Here is an 18,041-nt window from a genome sequence, read left to right as displayed (position 1 = left end):
TGGAGAAGAAGGTAAGGATCGGGATGTGGATATGGATGGAGATGGGGACGGAGATAAAGAAGGATAGGTGGATGGGGATTGAGGCTGAGATGACAAGGGTGGTGGCAGTGGAGTTATGGATAAGGATGGGGATGAAGATGGTGAGGAGGATGGAGATGGAGATGGAGATGGCGAATGTTGTGATTGTGATTCATTGACATGTGATGGGGATGGGGATATAACTTGGGACGGAGATGGGGATGAAGGTAGAGATGGAGTTGCGGATGGGGATGGAGATGGAGAAGAGGATAAAGATGGAGAAGGGGTTGGTATTGGTTCATTGACAGGTGGTGTGAATGGGGATGTGGATAGATATGAAGGTTTTGATGATGATGGAGATGAAGATGGGGATGAGAATGGAAAGGGAGGTAGGGATGGGGATGAAGAAGGTGGTAGTAGTGAAGATGTGGATGGGGGTGGATATGAAGAAGAAGATGGAGGTGTGGATGGGGATGGGGATGTGAAAGGAGATGGAGACAGATGTAACACCCCGCATTTTAGTGTATCTTTACTAAAGGATTATTTTTATTTATTTAAATTTTATTCTCGTATTTTAAAATTGGTTGGGTTTTTAATGAGTTTATTTCTATGATTTTAATTGGTGGAAATTAATTTTTATGTGCTTTCTTAATATTTATTTATTGTTGTGCATTTAAATTGTTTTTCATATTTAATTAATTACCGTGGGATTTAATTATTTCAATTTGACTTTACCATTACGTTTAAATTATTTTATTTAACTTGAGGTTTTGAAATCGTTTCCGTTGGATCATTTTTGTGACCCAAGTTATGAGGATTGGACCTCATTTCTTTTCCCTCTATTTTTTCTTTTCCTTTTCTTTTCTTTTCTTTCTTTTCTTTTTTTTCTTTTCTTTTTTTTTCCTCCTTATTTCCCCTCCCCGCGCGCGGACCCAGCTCCCTCTCACTCTCTCTCTCTCGCCGTGCATCCATCTCTCCCCCAGCCCGCCGCCGTGCGCCGGCGGTGGTCGACACCGCCCGGCTCCCCAGCTTCCCCAGCCACCGGCGACGCCACACCTCCGTTTCCAGCTCCATTCGCGCCGCCGTTAGCCACCACGAGCCCATTCAAGCCGCGGCGTCACTTTCGTTCCAGCGCCGCCGTCGCGCCACCTCCGGCCACCATCTTCCTACCACTTCATCCTCGACCTCTTAGCAACCCATTGGACCCAACCCCAGCTCCGATCCGTCACCGGTGAAGCCCCACCAAGTCCATCTCCGATTTGCACATTTTTGGCCTAAAACCACCCCTTGCGCCGCCACCCACGGCAAACCACCACCACCACTAGCTTCACCGACCTCCCTAGGCCCTACCCTATCAATCTTGGGTCTTCGTTTGTCCTCGTTGGAAAGTTGGTGATTGTGACCCACGGCCACAGTGTATTTTACACTGTGGTGTTGCTCAAACGTCGCTTTTTTTCAACTTCGCGATCCTCGGAAAATTATTATATTGCACTGTAAGTATTTCTCCAAAGAACTTTCGTAATTTAAATGTATTTTTGCACTAACCCATTTCACTGTGTTTTTGGCATGCCGGACTGAGTCCGAGGAGTTCGGGGGTCGGATGGATTTGTGATTGGAGTTGTTTGGTTGATTTGGTTGATTGGATATTTGTTGTTGATGGGTTGTTTGGATATTGTGTTGGTACATGTGCATTTCATTATTTCATGCATGATCATGTTTGTAAAAGAAAACTGGGTTTTCGTGTATTGCATTCATGTTCATGTGCTTTGAAAAGCTATGATTTTATGTGAGAATAATTTTGGTGCGTGTGTATCACGACCCCAAGCCGAGATGGGGCATTAACTCGGTGGAGCTCCTCTGGTTACTCGGGAGCGGAATATACTGAGTAACGTCCCCTGGGTTGTCGCCGGGCGACAATGGGATCGGACGAGATGGTCTCGTGCCGACTCCGTGGTCCTTCTGCTGGCGGGGACTAGAGGATGTCTGGCCACGTACGCGCTGGGCGCGGAACTGGGCATCGCTCGTTGCGTAGTGTGAGTGCTTGGCCACGTACGCGCTGGGCGCGGAACTGAGCACCGCTGCGAAGCCAGGACGTGCGGATGGTCCATAGGGGAGACCATGGTGCATATGGAAATAATGCATGGTGCATTTGGTATTAATGCACTATTTTCTGGGAAAATAGTGCGAGTTGATTTTTTGGGTAAATCATTTTCTGGGAAAATGTTTTACGGATATTTTGGGCCAAATGGGATTTTGGCGTGTGTTGGAAAATTATCATTTTCGGGAAAAATAATGTTTTGTGGAAAATGCATGTTTTCATGTGCATGCATGTTAGTTGCATTTAATACATTTTGTATTATATTGTTGTTTGGGTTATACTTACCTGCGAGACCATTTTGTGGTGTCGCAGATTTTGATGCTGAGGAGGAGGAGGGCGAGCCGGAGGAGACGGCTCCGCCTGAGGAGTGATCTAGGATCACTCGTTTGTACATTTAGAACTATTGTAAAAATATTTTCAGGGATGACTGTATAACTGCTATTTAAATCTTTACTGATGTTTGATTGTAATTAAATTCTGGTACTTAGTTGACTATCCGCTGCGATATTTTATTTGAACACTGTTGCATTTACACACACTGGCACTTCGTTGGGATGTGTGACCGTGTTGTCACCATCCTGGCGTCTCGATCCCTGTGTATTTTTATAAGGGGGATTGGGGGCGCCACAGGTGGTATCAGAGCAGTTCGGCTCTGGGTAAAACCACATGTCCCTTAGGATAGTACCAGAAAATTATTTTTATTATTATTTTAAAATAATAAAATTTTTGTTTAAGTGGTGTAAGTTAAGTTATTTATTTTATATTATGAGTTTATTGCTATTTTATTTTATGTTAATTGATGTTATTTGATTTATTTGATTTTATTGCTTTAATTAGTGTTTACCTTTGGTTGAGTATGGTTTTATTGGCTTTATTTATTTTATTGTATAATAATTCTGTTGTTTATTTATTTTATTGTATAATAATTTCGTTGTTTATTTATTTATTTGTATGTCATTTTAATTTAATTGTTTTATTTTATGGCGGATTATTTTATTGTTATATTTATTTTATGGTGAACTACTTCATTGGTTTTATGCATTTTGTCGTATGTTATTTTATTTATGAAATTTTATTTTATTTTGTTTTGTTCGAAATTGAAAGGCGGGTTAAGGGTTATGTTATGACAGGAAGATGGTACGACTGAGAAGGCCATTGTTAGGCTTAAACATTGGTATAGTAGGCCTGAACTCTTGGTGATTGGTTGTTTTAATATCAAGGCTTGAACATCAGGGTCTGGGTGAACTCTTTGGATTAGGTACTCAAGTTGCTGCTAAGGAGGGGAATAGTTTTTAATTGCTTAGGATAATTGAGGATTTAGGTTCCGTAGAATTTAGGTAATGAGTCTTTGGGGTAGGAGGTTGTAAGTTCAACGAATGTCAATGTTAGATTTATGAGAAGTTCATCTAAGGTTTGTGGCCCCATAGTTTTTTTGAAAATAAGTTAATGGGATTTAAGCTGGTAGGTTCAACAAGCAATTAAGAGATTACTTAGACTAGGAGTTTTTGATTTTGCCAACCTCGATAAGCAAATTGATAATATTTGGGGTTTTAGAATTTACAAGTTTTATAAGGAGAATGTTTTAGATTTGAGTTCATCAATCTTGAGGATTTCAGGAAATGATTTATATCTGGGTTAAGGTTTTAGAATTGCAGAGTTGAACGGCTGAATTAAAATAGGATTGATCTGAGTTAAGTTACTGATATGAGAATTTTTAGGGGAGAATTTCTTTGGAGATGGAAGATATTGATCTAGTTCGGTTAATAATTATTTTTAGCATGAGGTTACAGTGTCAGGTTGAGGATTTAATTTATACCAATTTTAAGGATAATAGATGGTGACGATTTAAGAAATGATTCTTATTGATTTCGAGGATATAGGTTTAGTGATGGAAATGGTAATGAGGATCACTTGCACGTTTGGAGGATTATTGGTTTTGGCTAAGGGTGCGTAAGATTGATGTATAGTAGTGGTGAGTGGTTATGGATTTCAGAGAGTATTGGTCCTAGTCTCATTTGGTTTGAAAGAAGTGGTTTTGGTTGGTGTGGAAGAGGAGTCAACACAATAGTAGTAATTCAAGAGACTTTGGCTTGGAGTTTTTGGTGAGTCGATCGAAGTGTGCAATTGAAGTGGGTTACTCAATGAATCATGGTTGGGAATAGTTATTGTGATTATCTTCAGGAATTAATTGTGACTTGAGGTTACCTAGGAATTTAAATTTTAAGGTTATACTTTCTTTTGGAGTTTGAGCATCTAGTTGGTTGAATGAAGGACATTGTTATTTAACTTGAAGAGAGATTGATGGGATGTCACGTATGGTATATGATAAGATCTTGGAAGTTGAAGTTTAGACGTTAGCGATGAATGATATGATCAAGTATGTGAGTTAATAAAGCATTAGGATCCTTGGGTGCTTTGCAATGGCTTTTGGTAGATTGAAGATTTGATCAGTATGGTTTGCCCTGAGGTTAATAGTGATGTGCTATTGAAGGAACTAGTTGTGTTAATACTAGCTTATTGGAGTAGAAATAGGTGGGCGAGTTACCAAGGAAGTTTTGTTAATGTTTTGGTGAAGTCAATGGTGGTTCGCTGTGAGTTTAGTCACCGTTAGATTAGATGATGTTTAGAATGTAGATGGTGAGCTTTCGGGTTTAGGTTGTTAGGTAGAAGTCTCTAGGCACTCTTTTTGATTCGCTAGGTTGGAATTGAGTCTTTTAAAGGATGTTTCTTATCTTAGAGGAGATGAGTGTATTTTGGGTTGAGGTTGTTTATTTTCAATTTGGGATGCTGAGGTTGTTTGATATTGGGTTTCTGTCTTTGATCATGGTTGTATTTTATAGAATTTGATTTTGATCAAGGCAGCAGAAGTTAATTGAGGAATTTGAGTTATAACTCGTGGTTTTGGGAGAGAGTGTTTTTCTACCAAATTGTGATAAGAGTTTTGGTTAGTAGGAATGGAGCCACCTTGTACTCGATGGTGTTAGTTTCATGAGAACGTAATGTTTTATGCATGTGGCGAATATCAGAGTGCGCAGCAGGAGCGTGGTATTTTTGTTGTAGTCAGGAGTTCAAATTGTGCTGATTTGAAGAATTAATGGTGACTTGAATTTTGAGAAGATATTTGTAATTGGAGATTAATCATTTGGTTGTGCAATTTGTTATTGATGGTTAACATTGGAAGTGGCTATTAGGTTTCCAATAGTAGAATTCAATAAAGGTTTAGAAGTTGGAGCATAGGAGTTGATTGCAGTTGGCACATATTATTGTAAGGGCTTTTGATCATTGGAATTTATTGGATGTTGTATTAAGGTTCTCGAGGAAATGAGATTTTTGGATAGCAGTCACTCTAGGAATACTGGTCGTGATGTGTCATTGGGGGACTAAAACGAGTATATTGGATATTGCCATGTTCATTGAGAAATGTACCACGTGCCGTCTAGTTAAGGTTGAGCATCAAGGTAGACTTCAACCTCTCCCTATTCCAGAGTGGAAGTGGGATGATATTTCTATGGATTTTGTGGTAGGGTTACCGAGGACTCCTAGTGGGAAGAACTCAATTTGGGCGATTGTTGATGTCCAAGATATGTTGGCCATTTTCAGATCGTAGAGAAGGTTGCGCTTGTTGCTTATAGAGTGGCCTTGCCGGACTATTTTGGCGGTATGTTCTTAGTCTGCTCTTAGTTGAATCTTATTCCTGTCTTAGTCTTAATGTTGACCTTGCCAATTTCGAGGACGAAATTTTATTTAAGGGGGGGAGGATGTAACACCCCGCATTTTAGTGTATCTTTACTAAAGGATTATTTTTATTTATTTAAATTTTATTCTCGTATTTTAAAATTGGTTGGGTTTTTAATGAGTTTATTTCTATGATTTTAATTGGTGGAAATTAATTTTTATGTGCTTTCTTAATATTTATTTATTGTTGTGCATTTAAATTGTTTTTCATATTTAATTAATTACCGTGGGATTTAATTATTTCAATTTGACTTTACCATTACGTTTAAATTATTTTATTTAACTTGAGGTTTTGAAATCGTTTCCGTTGGATCATTTTTGTGACCCAAGTTATGAGGATTGGACCTCATTTCTTTTCCCTCTATTTTTTCTTTTCCTTTTCTTTTCTTTTCTTTCTTTTCTTTTTTTTTCTTTTCTTTTTTTTTCCTCCTTATTTCCCCTCCCCGCGCGCGGACCCAGCTCCCTCTCACTCTCTCTCTCTCGCCGTGCATCCATCTCTCCCCCAGCCCGCCGCCGTGCGCCGGCGGTGGTCGACACCGCCCGGCTCCCCAGCTTCCCCAGCCACCGGCGACGCCACACCTCCGTTTCCAGCTCCATTCGCGCCGCCGTTAGCCACCACGAGCCCATTCAAGCCGCGGCGTCACTTTCGTTCCAGCGCCGCCGTCGCGCCACCTCCGGCCACCATCTTCCTACCACTTCATCCTCGACCTCTTAGCAACCCATTGGACCCAACCCCAGCTCCGATCCGTCACCGGTGAAGCCCCACCAAGTCCATCTCCGATTTGCACATTTTTGGCCTAAAACCACCCCTTGCGCCGCCACCCACGGCAAACCACCACCACCACTAGCTTCACCGACCTCCCTAGGCCCTACCCTATCAATCTTGGGTCTTCGTTTGTCCTCGTTGGAAAGTTGGTGATTGTGACCCACGGCCACAGTGTATTTTACACTGTGGTGTTGCTCAAACGTCGCTTTTTTTCAACTTCGCGATCCTCGGAAAATTATTATATTGCACTGTAAGTATTTCTCCAAAGAACTTTCGTAATTTAAATGTATTTTTGCACTAACCCATTTCACTGTGTTTTTGGCATGCCGGACTGAGTCCGAGGAGTTCGGGGGTCGGATGGATTTGTGATTGGAGTTGTTTGGTTGATTTGGTTGATTGGATATTTGTTGTTGATGGGTTGTTTGGATATTGTGTTGGTACATGTGCATTTCATTATTTCATGCATGATCATGTTTGTAAAAGAAAACTGGGTTTTCGTGTATTGCATTCATGTTCATGTGCTTTGAAAAGCTATGATTTTATGTGAGAATAATTTTGGTGCGTGTGTATCACGACCCCAAGCCGAGATGGGGCATTAACTCGGTGGAGCTCCTCTGGTTACTCGGGAGCGGAATATACTGAGTAACGTCCCCTGGGTTGTCGCCGGGCGACAATGGGATCGGACGAGATGGTCTCGTGCCGACTCCGTGGTCCTTCTGCTGGCGGGGACTAGAGGATGTCTGGCCACGTACGCGTTGGGCGCGGAACTGGGCATCGCTCGTTGCGTAGTGTGAGTGCTTGGCCACGTACGCGCTGGGCGCGGAACTGAGCACCGCTGCGAAGCCAGGACGTGCGGATGGTCCATAGGGGAGACCATGGTGCATATGGAAATAATGCATGGTGCATTTGGTATTAATGCACTATTTTCTGGGAAAATAGTGCGAGTTGATTTTTTGGGTAAATCATTTTCTGGGAAAATGTTTTACGGATATTTTGGGCCAAATGGGATTTTGGCGTGTGTTGGAAAATTATCATTTTCGGGAAAAATAATGTTTTGTGGAAAATGCATGTTTTCATGTGCATGCATGTTAGTTGCATTTAATACATTTTGTATTATATTGTTGTTTGGGTTATACTTACCTGCGAGACCATTTTGTGGTGTCGCAGATTTTGATGCTGAGGAGGAGGAGGGCGAGCCGGAGGAGACGGCTCCGCCTGAGGAGTGATCTAGGATCACTCGTTTGTACATTTAGAACTATTGTAAAAATATTTTCAGGGATGACTGTATAACTGCTATTTAAATCTTTACTGATGTTTGATTGTAATTAAATTCTGGTACTTAGTTGACTATCCGCTGCGATATTTTATTTGAACACTGTTGCATTTACACACACTGGCACTTCGTTGGGATGTGTGACCGTGTTGTCACCATCCTGGCGTCTCGATCCCTGTGTATTTTTATAAGGGGGATTGGGGGCGCCACAACAGAGATGGAGAAGGTGGTGGCGATGGCTCATAGACAGGTGATGGGGATAAAGATGGAGACCTTGGTGGTAGCGATGGGGATAGAGAAGAAGATGGATTTGGAGATATATGTGTTGATGATAATGGAGATGGAGAAGGAAAAGGTGCTAGAGGTGCTTCATTACCAGGTGATGGGGATGAAGATGGAGATGGAGAAGGTGGTGGCAATGGCTCATTGACAGGTGATGGGGATATAGATGGAGATAAGGAAGAAGATGGAGTTGGAGATAGAGGTGTGGATGGTGTTGAGTATTTAGAGTCTGGTTCACGCCGCTCGAGCGAATACAAGTCAGAGAGCTTCGCTCGAAGAAAGCTCGATAGACCGCTCGAGCAAAAGCAAGTCAGAGAGGTTCGCTCGATGACCGTTCGACTCACGGCTCGAGCAGAGGGAAGTCAGAGAGCTTCGCTTAAGGAGCCGCTCGACTCACAGCTCGAGCGATTGCGGGAAACAGGTTCGCTCGACGCGGGCTCGACACGCCGCTCGAGCGAACATCATTAATTCTGCTGAATTTAGGGTTTCCGCCGTACATCATATATATTGAGTTGTTTTTGACTTGTACTGTATCAGAGTGAACAGTAGCCGTCCTACACTATTGTATTGTGATTCCTCAAGAAATAAAATCCTCTGCATCTCCCGTGGACGTAGGCAATTTGCCGAACCACGTAAATACTGTGTCGTGTGTGATTGCTTGTTTTTCCTGTGTCTATATTCACTTTATTGTCATCATTTTTCACAACAATTGGTATCAAGAGCCAAGGTTAGGGTTTGAGAAATACGATGGCTAGAGAAGAAGTGAAAGTATCGGGGATCGAGAAGTTTGATGGGACGGATTATGGGTATTGGAGGATGCAGATAGATGATTACCTCTATGGGAAGAAACTCCATCTTCCATTGTTGGGGAAGAAGCCGGACAGCATATCAGTTGCTGATTGGATTCTGTTGGATCGACAGGTCCTGAGGGTATTCTTCTAACCCTGTCGAGATCCGTTGCACACAACGTCATCAAGGAGAAGACGACTGCAGATCTCATAGCAGCTTTATCAGGTATGTATGAAAAGCAGTCAGTAAATAATAAGGTACATCTGATGAAGAAGTTATTTAACTTAAAGATGTCGGATGGTACGTCTGTTGCACAACATCTGAATGATTTCAATACTATCACAAATCAATTGTTGTCTGTTGAAATTGAATTTGATGATGAGATACGTGGACTGATACTATTGGCATCACTGCCAAATAGTTGGGAAGCCATGAGGATGGCTGTTAGCAATTCTGCTGGTAAGTCAAAGTTGAAATATGATGACATTCGTGATTTGATTTTGGCTGAGGAGGTGCGCAGGAGAGATTCAGGCGAGACCTCAAGTTCGAGTTCAGCTCTGAATGCCGACTCTCGGGGGAGAGCACAAGACAGGAACTCAAACAGAGGCAGATCAAAATCAAAGAATAGGGGCAAGAGCAAGTCAAGAACTGGTCAGCAGGCAATTTGTTGGAATTGTGGCAAAGCTGGCCACATAAAAAAGAATTGTAGAAATCCCAAGAAGACATAGAATGATAGTGCTAATGTGGTAACTGAAGAATTACATGATACACTATTGCTTGCAGTTCATAGTCCAGTTGATGACTGGATACTTGATTCAGGGGCATCCTTCCATACATCTTCCCATCGGGAGATAATGCAAAACTATGTTGCAGGTGACTTTGGAAAGGTGTATTTGGCTGATGGAGAAGCTTTGAACGTAATTGGAATGGGAGACATCGACATTGTACTCCCTAACAAGAACAAATGGACCTTGCAAAAGGTCAGACACATTCCTGAGTTAAAGAAGAACCTCATCTCTGTTGGGCAGCTTGATGATTGTGGTCACTCAGTGGTGTTCTCAGATAGCACCTGGAAGGTCACCAAAGGGGCATTGGTACTGGCTCGGGGTAAGAAAACTGGTACACTCTATATGACTACTGGTTTAAATAACACTATTGCCACTACCGTTGCAGAGAGCACAACAGACTTGTGGCATTGCAGGCTTGGCCATATGAGTCAGAAGGGCATGAAAGAACTTCTGTCTAGAGGCAAGCTACCAGAACTGAAGTCAGTTGATCTCAGTATGTGTGAGAGCTGTATTATGGGGAAACAGAAGAAGGTCAGTTTCTTGAAGAGTGGTAGAACACTGAAGTCAGAGAGACTAGATCTTGTGCACACTGATATGTGGGGACCTTCCCCAGTGGCATCCCTTGGAGGTTCTCGCTACTATGTTACATTTATTGATGATCACAGCAAGAAGGTATGGGTCTATTTTTTGAAACATAAATCTGATGTATTTAATGTGTTCAAAAATTGGAAAGCCATGGTTGAGACTGAAACAGATTTGAAGTTGAAATGCTTGAGGTCTGATAATGGTGGTGAGTATATTGATGGTGGGTTCAAGGAGTACTGTGCAACTTAGGGTATCAGAATGGAGAAGACCATTCCTGGGACACCACAGCAAAATGGAGTTGCTGAACGTATGAACAGAACCATAAATGAGCATGCTAGAAGCATGAGGCTGCACGCTGGGCTACCACCTACTTTCTGGGCAGATGCAGTTAGCACTGCAGTATACTTGATAAACAGAGGGCCATCAGTTCGTTTGGATTGTGGATTGCCTGAGGAGACTTGGAGCGGGAAAGAGGTCAAATTTTCTCATCTTAAAATATTTGGCTGTCTTTCTTATGTTCTTATTGATTCTGATACTCGTAATAAGCATGAGGCTAAGTCAAGGAAATGTTATTTCATTAGCTATGGAGACGAGGCATTTGGCTATCGTTTCTGGGATGATCAGGGTCGGAAGATTATAAGAAGCAGAAATGTGATCTTCAATGAGAAGATTGTGTACAAAGATAAGTCTAGTACAGTTGCTGAAGCAGCTCCTCAGGAGTTTGAGTTTGTGAGTTTGGATGATCTACTAGAGGTCACAGTGCAGCGCAGAGATGTGAGTGACGGGGAGAGTGGGTCCAGCACACCCATTCCCATTATTCCGCAGTCAGATCCAGAGCTGTCCACTCCAATAGCTGCAGTTCACAAGTCAGTTAGGACTATTCGTCCTCCACAACGTTTTTCACCTTCTTTGAATCACATTTTGTTGACAGATGGTGGAGAAACACAGAATTACCAAGAAACCTTGCAAGATGAAAATTCTAGCAAGTGGGAGTTGGCCATGAAGGATGAGATGGATTCCTTGTTAGGGAATCAGACATGGGAGTTGACAAAACTTCCATCAGTGAAGAAGGCATTACACAACAAGTGGGTGTACCGGGTGAAAACTGAGCATGATGGCAGTAAGAGGTATAAGGCCAAACTTGTTGTAAAAGGCTTTCAACAGAAACAGGGCATTGACTATTCTGAGATCTTTTCTCCTGTGGTAAAGATCACAACCATCAGGCTAGTTTTGGCTATGGTTGCTACTGAAGATCTATTTCTTGAGCAGTTAGATGTGAAGACAGCTTTTCTTCATGGAGATCTTGAAGAAGACATCTACATGCACCAACCTGAGGGGTTTGTGGTACAGGGAAAGGAAGGTTCAGTTTGCAGACTAAAGAAGAGCTTGTATGGCCTGAAACAAGCTCCCAGATAGTGGTACAAGAAATTTGATAGTTTCATGTGTAGTACAGGGTACAGCAGATGTCAGGCAGATCATTGTTGCTATGTCAGACAGTTTGACAATTCTTACATTATTTTGCTACTATATGTGGATGACATGCTCATTGCAGGGGCTAGTATTGATGAGATCAACAGTCTGAAGAAGCAGATGTCAGAGCATTTTGCAATGAAGGATTTGGGAGCTGCAAAGCAAATCTTTGGCATGAGAATTGTTAGAGACAGAGTCAGAGGCACGTTGAGACTCTCATAGGCTGAGTATGTGAAAAAGGTACTCAACCGGTTCAGTATGGACAAGGCCAAGTCAGTTGGCACACCCTTAGGAAGTCACTTCAGACTCAGCAAGGATCAGGCACCAAAGTCAGAAGAGGAACAAGACTATATGAGTAAGGTTCCTTATGCCTCAGCTATTGGGTCACTTATGTATGCTATAGTTTGCACTAGACCAGATATTGCCCATGCAGTGGGAGTTGTGAGTAGATACATGAGTAATCCTGGAAAATAACATTGGGAAGCAGTGAAGTGGATTTTGAGGTACTTAAAAGGCTCCTCAGAAACGTGCTTGTGTTTCTCAGGAGAGGGCTTAGAGGTGCAAGGCTATGTTGATGCTGATTTAGCTGGAGACATTGATAGCAGAAAAAGTACCACATGGTTTGTTTACACTCTGGGTGGTACTGCAGTTTCATGGGGTTCTAATCTACAGAAGACAGTTTCTTTGTCTACTACAGAAGTTGAATATATTGTAGTTTCAAAAGCTGCAAAAGAGATGGTTTGGATACAGGGCTTCTTGGAGGAATTGGGTAAAAAGAATCAGAATAGCACTCTCTACAGTGACAGTCAGAGTGCCATATCCCTTGCCAAGAACCCAGCATTTCATTCCAGGACTAAACACATTTAGATCAGGTATCACTTTATACAATCATTGTTGGATGATGGACAGTTGCTACTTGAGAAAATTTGTGGAAGTAAGAACCCTGCTGATATGTTGACAAAGGGTGTTACACTTGAGAAACTGAAGTTGTGCGCAACTTCAGTTGGTCTTCTAGCATGAAGACAAGAGCTGTGAGTTGCAGAGGTGGAGGATATTATGTTTGAGGCAGGGGGCGACAATGTGAGTGTACCAGTCTCCAAGTGGGAGAATTGTTGAGTATTTGGAGTCTGGTTCACGCCGCTCGAGCGAATACAAGTCAGAGAGCTTCGCTCGAAGAGAGCTCGATAGACCGCTCGAACAAAAGCAAGTCAGAAAGGTTCGCTCGATGACCACTCGACTCACGGCTCGAGCAGAGGGAAGTCAGAGAGCTTCGCTTAAGGAGCCGCTCGACTCACGGCTCGAGCGATTGCGGGAAACAGGTTCGCTCGACGCGGGCTCGACACGCCGCTCGAGCGAACATCATTAATTCTGCTGAATTTAGGGTTTCCGCCGTACAACATATATATTGAGTTGTTTTTGACTTGTACTGTATCAGAGTGAACAGTAGCCGTCCTACACTATTGTATTGTGATTCCTCAAGAAATAAAATCCTCTGCAGCTCCCGTGGACGTAGGCAATTTGCCGAACCACGTAAATACTGTGTCGTGTGTGATTGCTTGTTTTTCCTGTGTCTATATTCACTTTATTGTCATCGTTTTTCACAACAGATGGGAATGGAGATGGAGAAGGTGGTTATAGTGGTTTGTTGCCAGGTAATGAGGATGAGGATGGTGAAGGGGAAAGAGATGGAGAAGGTGGTAGCATTGGCTTATGGACAGGTGATGGGGATATAGATGGAGATAAAGATAGTGGTGGTAGTGGGAATGTAGATGGAGATATGGAAGAAGATGGAGTTGGCGATAGAGGTGTGGATGAGAATGGAGATGGAGAAGGTGGTAGTAGTGGTTTGTTGCCAGGTAATGAGGATGAAGATGGTGACGGGGAAGGAGATGAAGGAGGTGATGGCAGTGGCTCATTGACAGGTGATGCTATAGACGGAGATAGAGATGGAGACGGTGGCAGCAGCAAGGATGTAGATGGGGATAGAGAAGAGGATGGAGCTGGAGATTGAGGTATGGATGGGAATGGAGATGGAGAAGGTTGTAATGGTGGTTCACTGCTAGGTGATAGGAATGATGACGGAGATGAGGATGGAGTTGGAGTTGGAGTTGGAGTTGGAGGTGAAAGAGGGGGAGGTGATGATGATGGTGGTAGAGGAGATTTAGAAACATAAGGAGGAGGAGGAGACTTTTGGCTTCCTAGCTGTGGTGGAGGAGGGGAGTTTTGGTTGTTTGGCATTGGCGGTGGTGGGGACCTTTGGGAATCACTTGGTGGTGGTGGTGGAGGCGACTTCTTATTGTATGGTGGTGGAGGTGGTGGAGACTTAAGATGTTGATGGTGTGGTGGTGGCAGAGGAGGAGACTTCTTGTAGTATGGTGGGGATTTACGACGAGGTGGTGGCAGAGGAGGAGACTTATTCTAGTATGGTGGTGGAAGTGGCGGGGATTTATGACGACTTGGTGGTGGTGGTGGAGGAGACTTCTTGTAATATGGTGATGGTGGAGGTGGTTGCCTATGATTGTCGAATGGTGGTAGTGGGTTTGGGACTGTTATTGGTGGTCGTCTTATTTGGTTAGGAGGTGGAGAATGGACAAAAGAAGGCTTGTCAATGGTTGCTACTACATTGGTGGCTAACAAGAACAATCCCAATGCATAGACCAGGTAAAGCCATTGATTGACCATTTTTCAAGCCAACACTTGCAAAGTCCCACAGTTGGGGGGTTCTATGCCTTGAGAATATATTCAGAGTACATGTGAATGAGCATCAAGATGCTCTCAATTTATAGAGAGCCATCCCTTTAGAGAGCATTGCATGCATTTTGTTTAACATTGTGTACGCATGAAGTTTCCATCCTCTAACTAACCTATTATCTACCTTTGATTTTTTGGCTCTCACAGTTTTTTCTTCTTTACAAATAAATTGGGGTTAATGGAATATGACTCCCGCCTCTAAGCATTACTTATGTTTTGAAAGTCTACATAGTAACAATGGAGGTAAGTTAGTTTGAGTTTGGAAACAGGGAGGGGTTCGATCTCAATCTCTTTGATAAACTTTACATTTTCATTCAAGTATTGGCTTATATTGGAAGGAAAATTGAGCTGAAGATTGGGAGTTTATACAGTCCATATATAATGATATGTAGAAAAAATCCGCTTGATAGAACATTTCCCAATCCTATGGAAAAGAATGTCCCACATCACCCTTAAAACTCTAGTTTGCACTCCAGCGCCTAAAACTACCCTAGAATTTTCCTTCAACTATGGCTTCATTGTTCAAGATCCTTGTCTAAATTTGATGGTATCAAGTAGAAGAGAGATAGATACATCAAGTAGAGTCTACATTATTTATATTACTCATTTAATACCACTCGAAATATTTATAAGATAACAATAAATATTATTGGATCTATTTTATGTGTCTTCTTTTTTTTTTTTTCTCACTTAAATTCTCAAATAAAAATTTAAAAAGAAATGTTTGCTGTTCGCTTCACAATGCGCATCAACATGACTGATATCCACCAAAAACACAGTAAAGGGAAAGTTGAGTTTTATGGTTGGAAGACATTTTTCAGAGAAGTTAATTGCCAACATTTGTCCACTCGTTTGACAGCTTGCATTGGCAGAAACCAGAACCCTTTGGAGGAAAAAAAAAACACATTTAATTCAACTTCTTTCTACAACTCATAACACTTCTATTAATTGTACTTTCACTCCCTTCAATTAGGAGAACACATTAATTAAAGTTGGGGCTGAAACTCGTGCATGCATCTACGAGAACATGATATTTAAGTTGCAACAACTAAACTGTACCTTAATTTAACCACCGCCCTTCAAGCATGCTTAATTTTACATAAAAAAGAACTTGATCAATATCTAATAATAACCATGATTCATTTCTTAAAATTTTTTCATATTTAAATACTAGAGTTATATATGAGTACTCTATGTATCGAAAATTGTTTCTTCCTACTTGTTTTTGTGTACGTACATATCAAGGATGAGGTGAAGGAGATTCTGGTCCGACGAGTTATAGATATAGAGAGGAGGAGTTGATGGCCGAGACGGAGAAGATTTATACATATACGGAGGAGGTGGAGATGAAAATAATGGTGACGAATGGATGAGACTTTGTAGCTGTATGTAGACGGTGGAGATCAAAATAATGGCGGTGGTGGTGTAATTTGTAGCGGCGATATTTTGTGACGGAGGTGACTTGTAAATATACTTAATTACCTTAATATATATATATATATATATATATATATATATATATATACACACACACACACACTTAATTACCTAAAGATAAAGAAGGATGAAAATTTTATTTTGCAAAATTTTAAGCATATGCAGGCTAGGGGTTAAAGAAAAACAAAAAAATTAAATTAAAAGAAAAAGTCTTGAGAAAATTTTGAATGGTTAATTTAGGCTGCATTTAGATGTTGAAATGAATTGAATTGAGTTGTGAATAATAGTATTTTGTGGGTCGCATTTATACGATGGCCGGTTTAACTTTTTTAAGTTGAGATGGGTACATTTTAGGTTGAAATATATAAAGTAAGTTGATATTGAGTAATAATCCCACATTGCCTATAGACAAGGTCTTGGACAATCAGAGCTGTAACTTCCTTCATGAATGAAATGAAGTCGATTTTCTATATATAAAAAAAAAAAATTATTCAAACAACTTACTGTTCTTGCTTGAGTTCATGGAAATTGTTAGCGTATATCAAAATATCTTAAGTTTGACTCTATTTTATTTTTTATTTTTTAATCTTTATTTTATTTTTAAAGTTTCTGATCTCCAATTGAGCCTTTTTCTTAGTCCTACGATTAAAAAGATGCATCAGAACTTTTAAAATAAATACATGTGTTCCACTAGAAATTATAAAATTAGAATACATGCGCGACGCCTATCACTGATGCTTTTGACGCACTTTGTACTTTTTTTTTTTTTTAACAACAGTCCTATATAAAATATGACTGTTTAAACTAAAAGAAGTGTCTTTTGGTTAATGAATTTTTCTATTTTCATTTCAATTGTTGTAACTTTCATTAATTGTTAGGATTCTTGGAACTTCAATAACTGCTACTTTAACAATATGCATTAATCGTTTTTATTTTCTCAATAAATACTATTTTATTCAAAGTTCTTGAATTAATTTTCTTTCTTTTTCATTTTTCTCTGTTGCTACAATATATTATTCTATTTTCATAATATTATATATTCTGTATTTGCAATATGCACACTATTTCCAGAAATGTTATTTCTTGAGGACAATATTGTCACTACAAGAAACAGGGTCTTTCCCCGCGCTTAAATTCGCTGCAAATAACTCCAAAAATCGTTGCAAATACTTATTTGCAGCGATTTATGTTGTACCGGACTTTCGTCGCAATTATAGAGCCTTTTAAAAGATTAGCCAGCGAAATACAAAATTCGTTGCCAAAAATTTTTATTTACAGCGATTTTTTTCGCTGCTAATATTATTAATTTTGCCGCAAATAACATTGGGATTTCAGTCTCGTTACATTGCGAAAAAGTATTTGCAGCGTTTTCTATCGTTGCGAATACACAAAATATCGCCACAAATATCTTTATATGAATTGCAGCGTGTTCATAAATCGCCGTGAATAATATTTTTGCAGCAATTAAAATCGCTGTAAATAAGATTGTCTCTTTTTTAGGGATTATTTGCGTAAATCGCCGACCGCAAATAGTCTTCTGTAACAAAAAATTTGTTTCCGGCAAACTATACTCGCCGGAAATGGTTTCAGATAATTAAAAAAAAATTCACAAAACAGAATGAATAAAAAAAAATATTGCACATCCAAATTATATTCAGTATTAAATTTCGGGATGGCCACACAAAGCTCAATCTATATAAATTGCAATTTAGTATAAATTAAGTCTAGAATAAGCCAGATTCAATAAGCCTTATCTTAAAACTACTGCAAGCATTATAAAAAATCATCACGAGTAGGTCCTGAATAAATGGTATGTCATCACCAGACCCTTTATTCCTATGCCCAACCAATTGAACAACAAATTGATAAAGTCAAAAGTTGCAAGAAACAATAAAACTTCCCAGTTAAACTAGAATAAAATCATAGGATATATTAGAAGTGACAGGAAATTGAAATGCATACCCATTCTCATTTTCGACAGTCAGACTGGCACCCCTGGCAATTAAAATCTAAACAGAAAGAAAGGAAATTAGAAACTTCAGCATAAAT

At 40.6% G+C, this 18,041-nt stretch overlaps 1 protein-coding gene across 1 annotated transcript; it reads left to right on the top strand.

Moving 5' to 3' along the window:
* Positions 1 to 8,265: 8,265 nt before the first annotated feature.
* On the top strand, positions 8,266 to 13,815 carry LOC121238229 (RNA polymerase-associated protein LEO1-like). The gene is made up of 3 exons (XM_041135059.1): positions 8,266 to 8,390; positions 13,412 to 13,498; positions 13,703 to 13,815. The coding sequence occupies exons 1-3, from the start codon at positions 8,339 to 8,341 to the stop codon at positions 13,813 to 13,815; spliced, it is 252 nt and encodes an 83-aa protein (XP_040990993.1). The 5' UTR covers positions 8,266 to 8,338.
* The last annotated feature ends 4,226 nt before the right edge of the window (positions 13,816 to 18,041 follow it).

This window comes from Juglans microcarpa x Juglans regia, chromosome 7D (assembly GCF_004785595.1).
Source record: "Juglans microcarpa x Juglans regia isolate MS1-56 chromosome 7D, Jm3101_v1.0, whole genome shotgun sequence".
NCBI lineage: Eukaryota > Viridiplantae > Streptophyta > Magnoliopsida > Fagales > Juglandaceae > Juglans > Juglans microcarpa x Juglans regia.
The sequence above is the reverse complement of the archived record's forward strand: the minus strand, read 5'-3'. Positions and strand labels throughout refer to the sequence as shown.

Excerpts from the sequence above, each read along its gene's own strand:
- LOC121238229 (XM_041135059.1), top strand. The coding sequence starts at position 8,339 with ATGGAGATAAGGAAGAAGATGGAGTTGGAGATAGAGGTGTGGATGGTG. Across the intron at positions 8,391-13,411 it reads AGAGGTGTGGATGGTGTTGA|ATGGGAATGGAGATGGAGAA; the intron begins GTATTTAGAGTC and ends TTTTCACAACAG. Across the intron at positions 13,499-13,702 it reads AGGGGAAAGAGATGGAGAAG|GTGATGGCAGTGGCTCATTG; the intron begins GTGGTAGCATTG and ends GAGATGAAGGAG.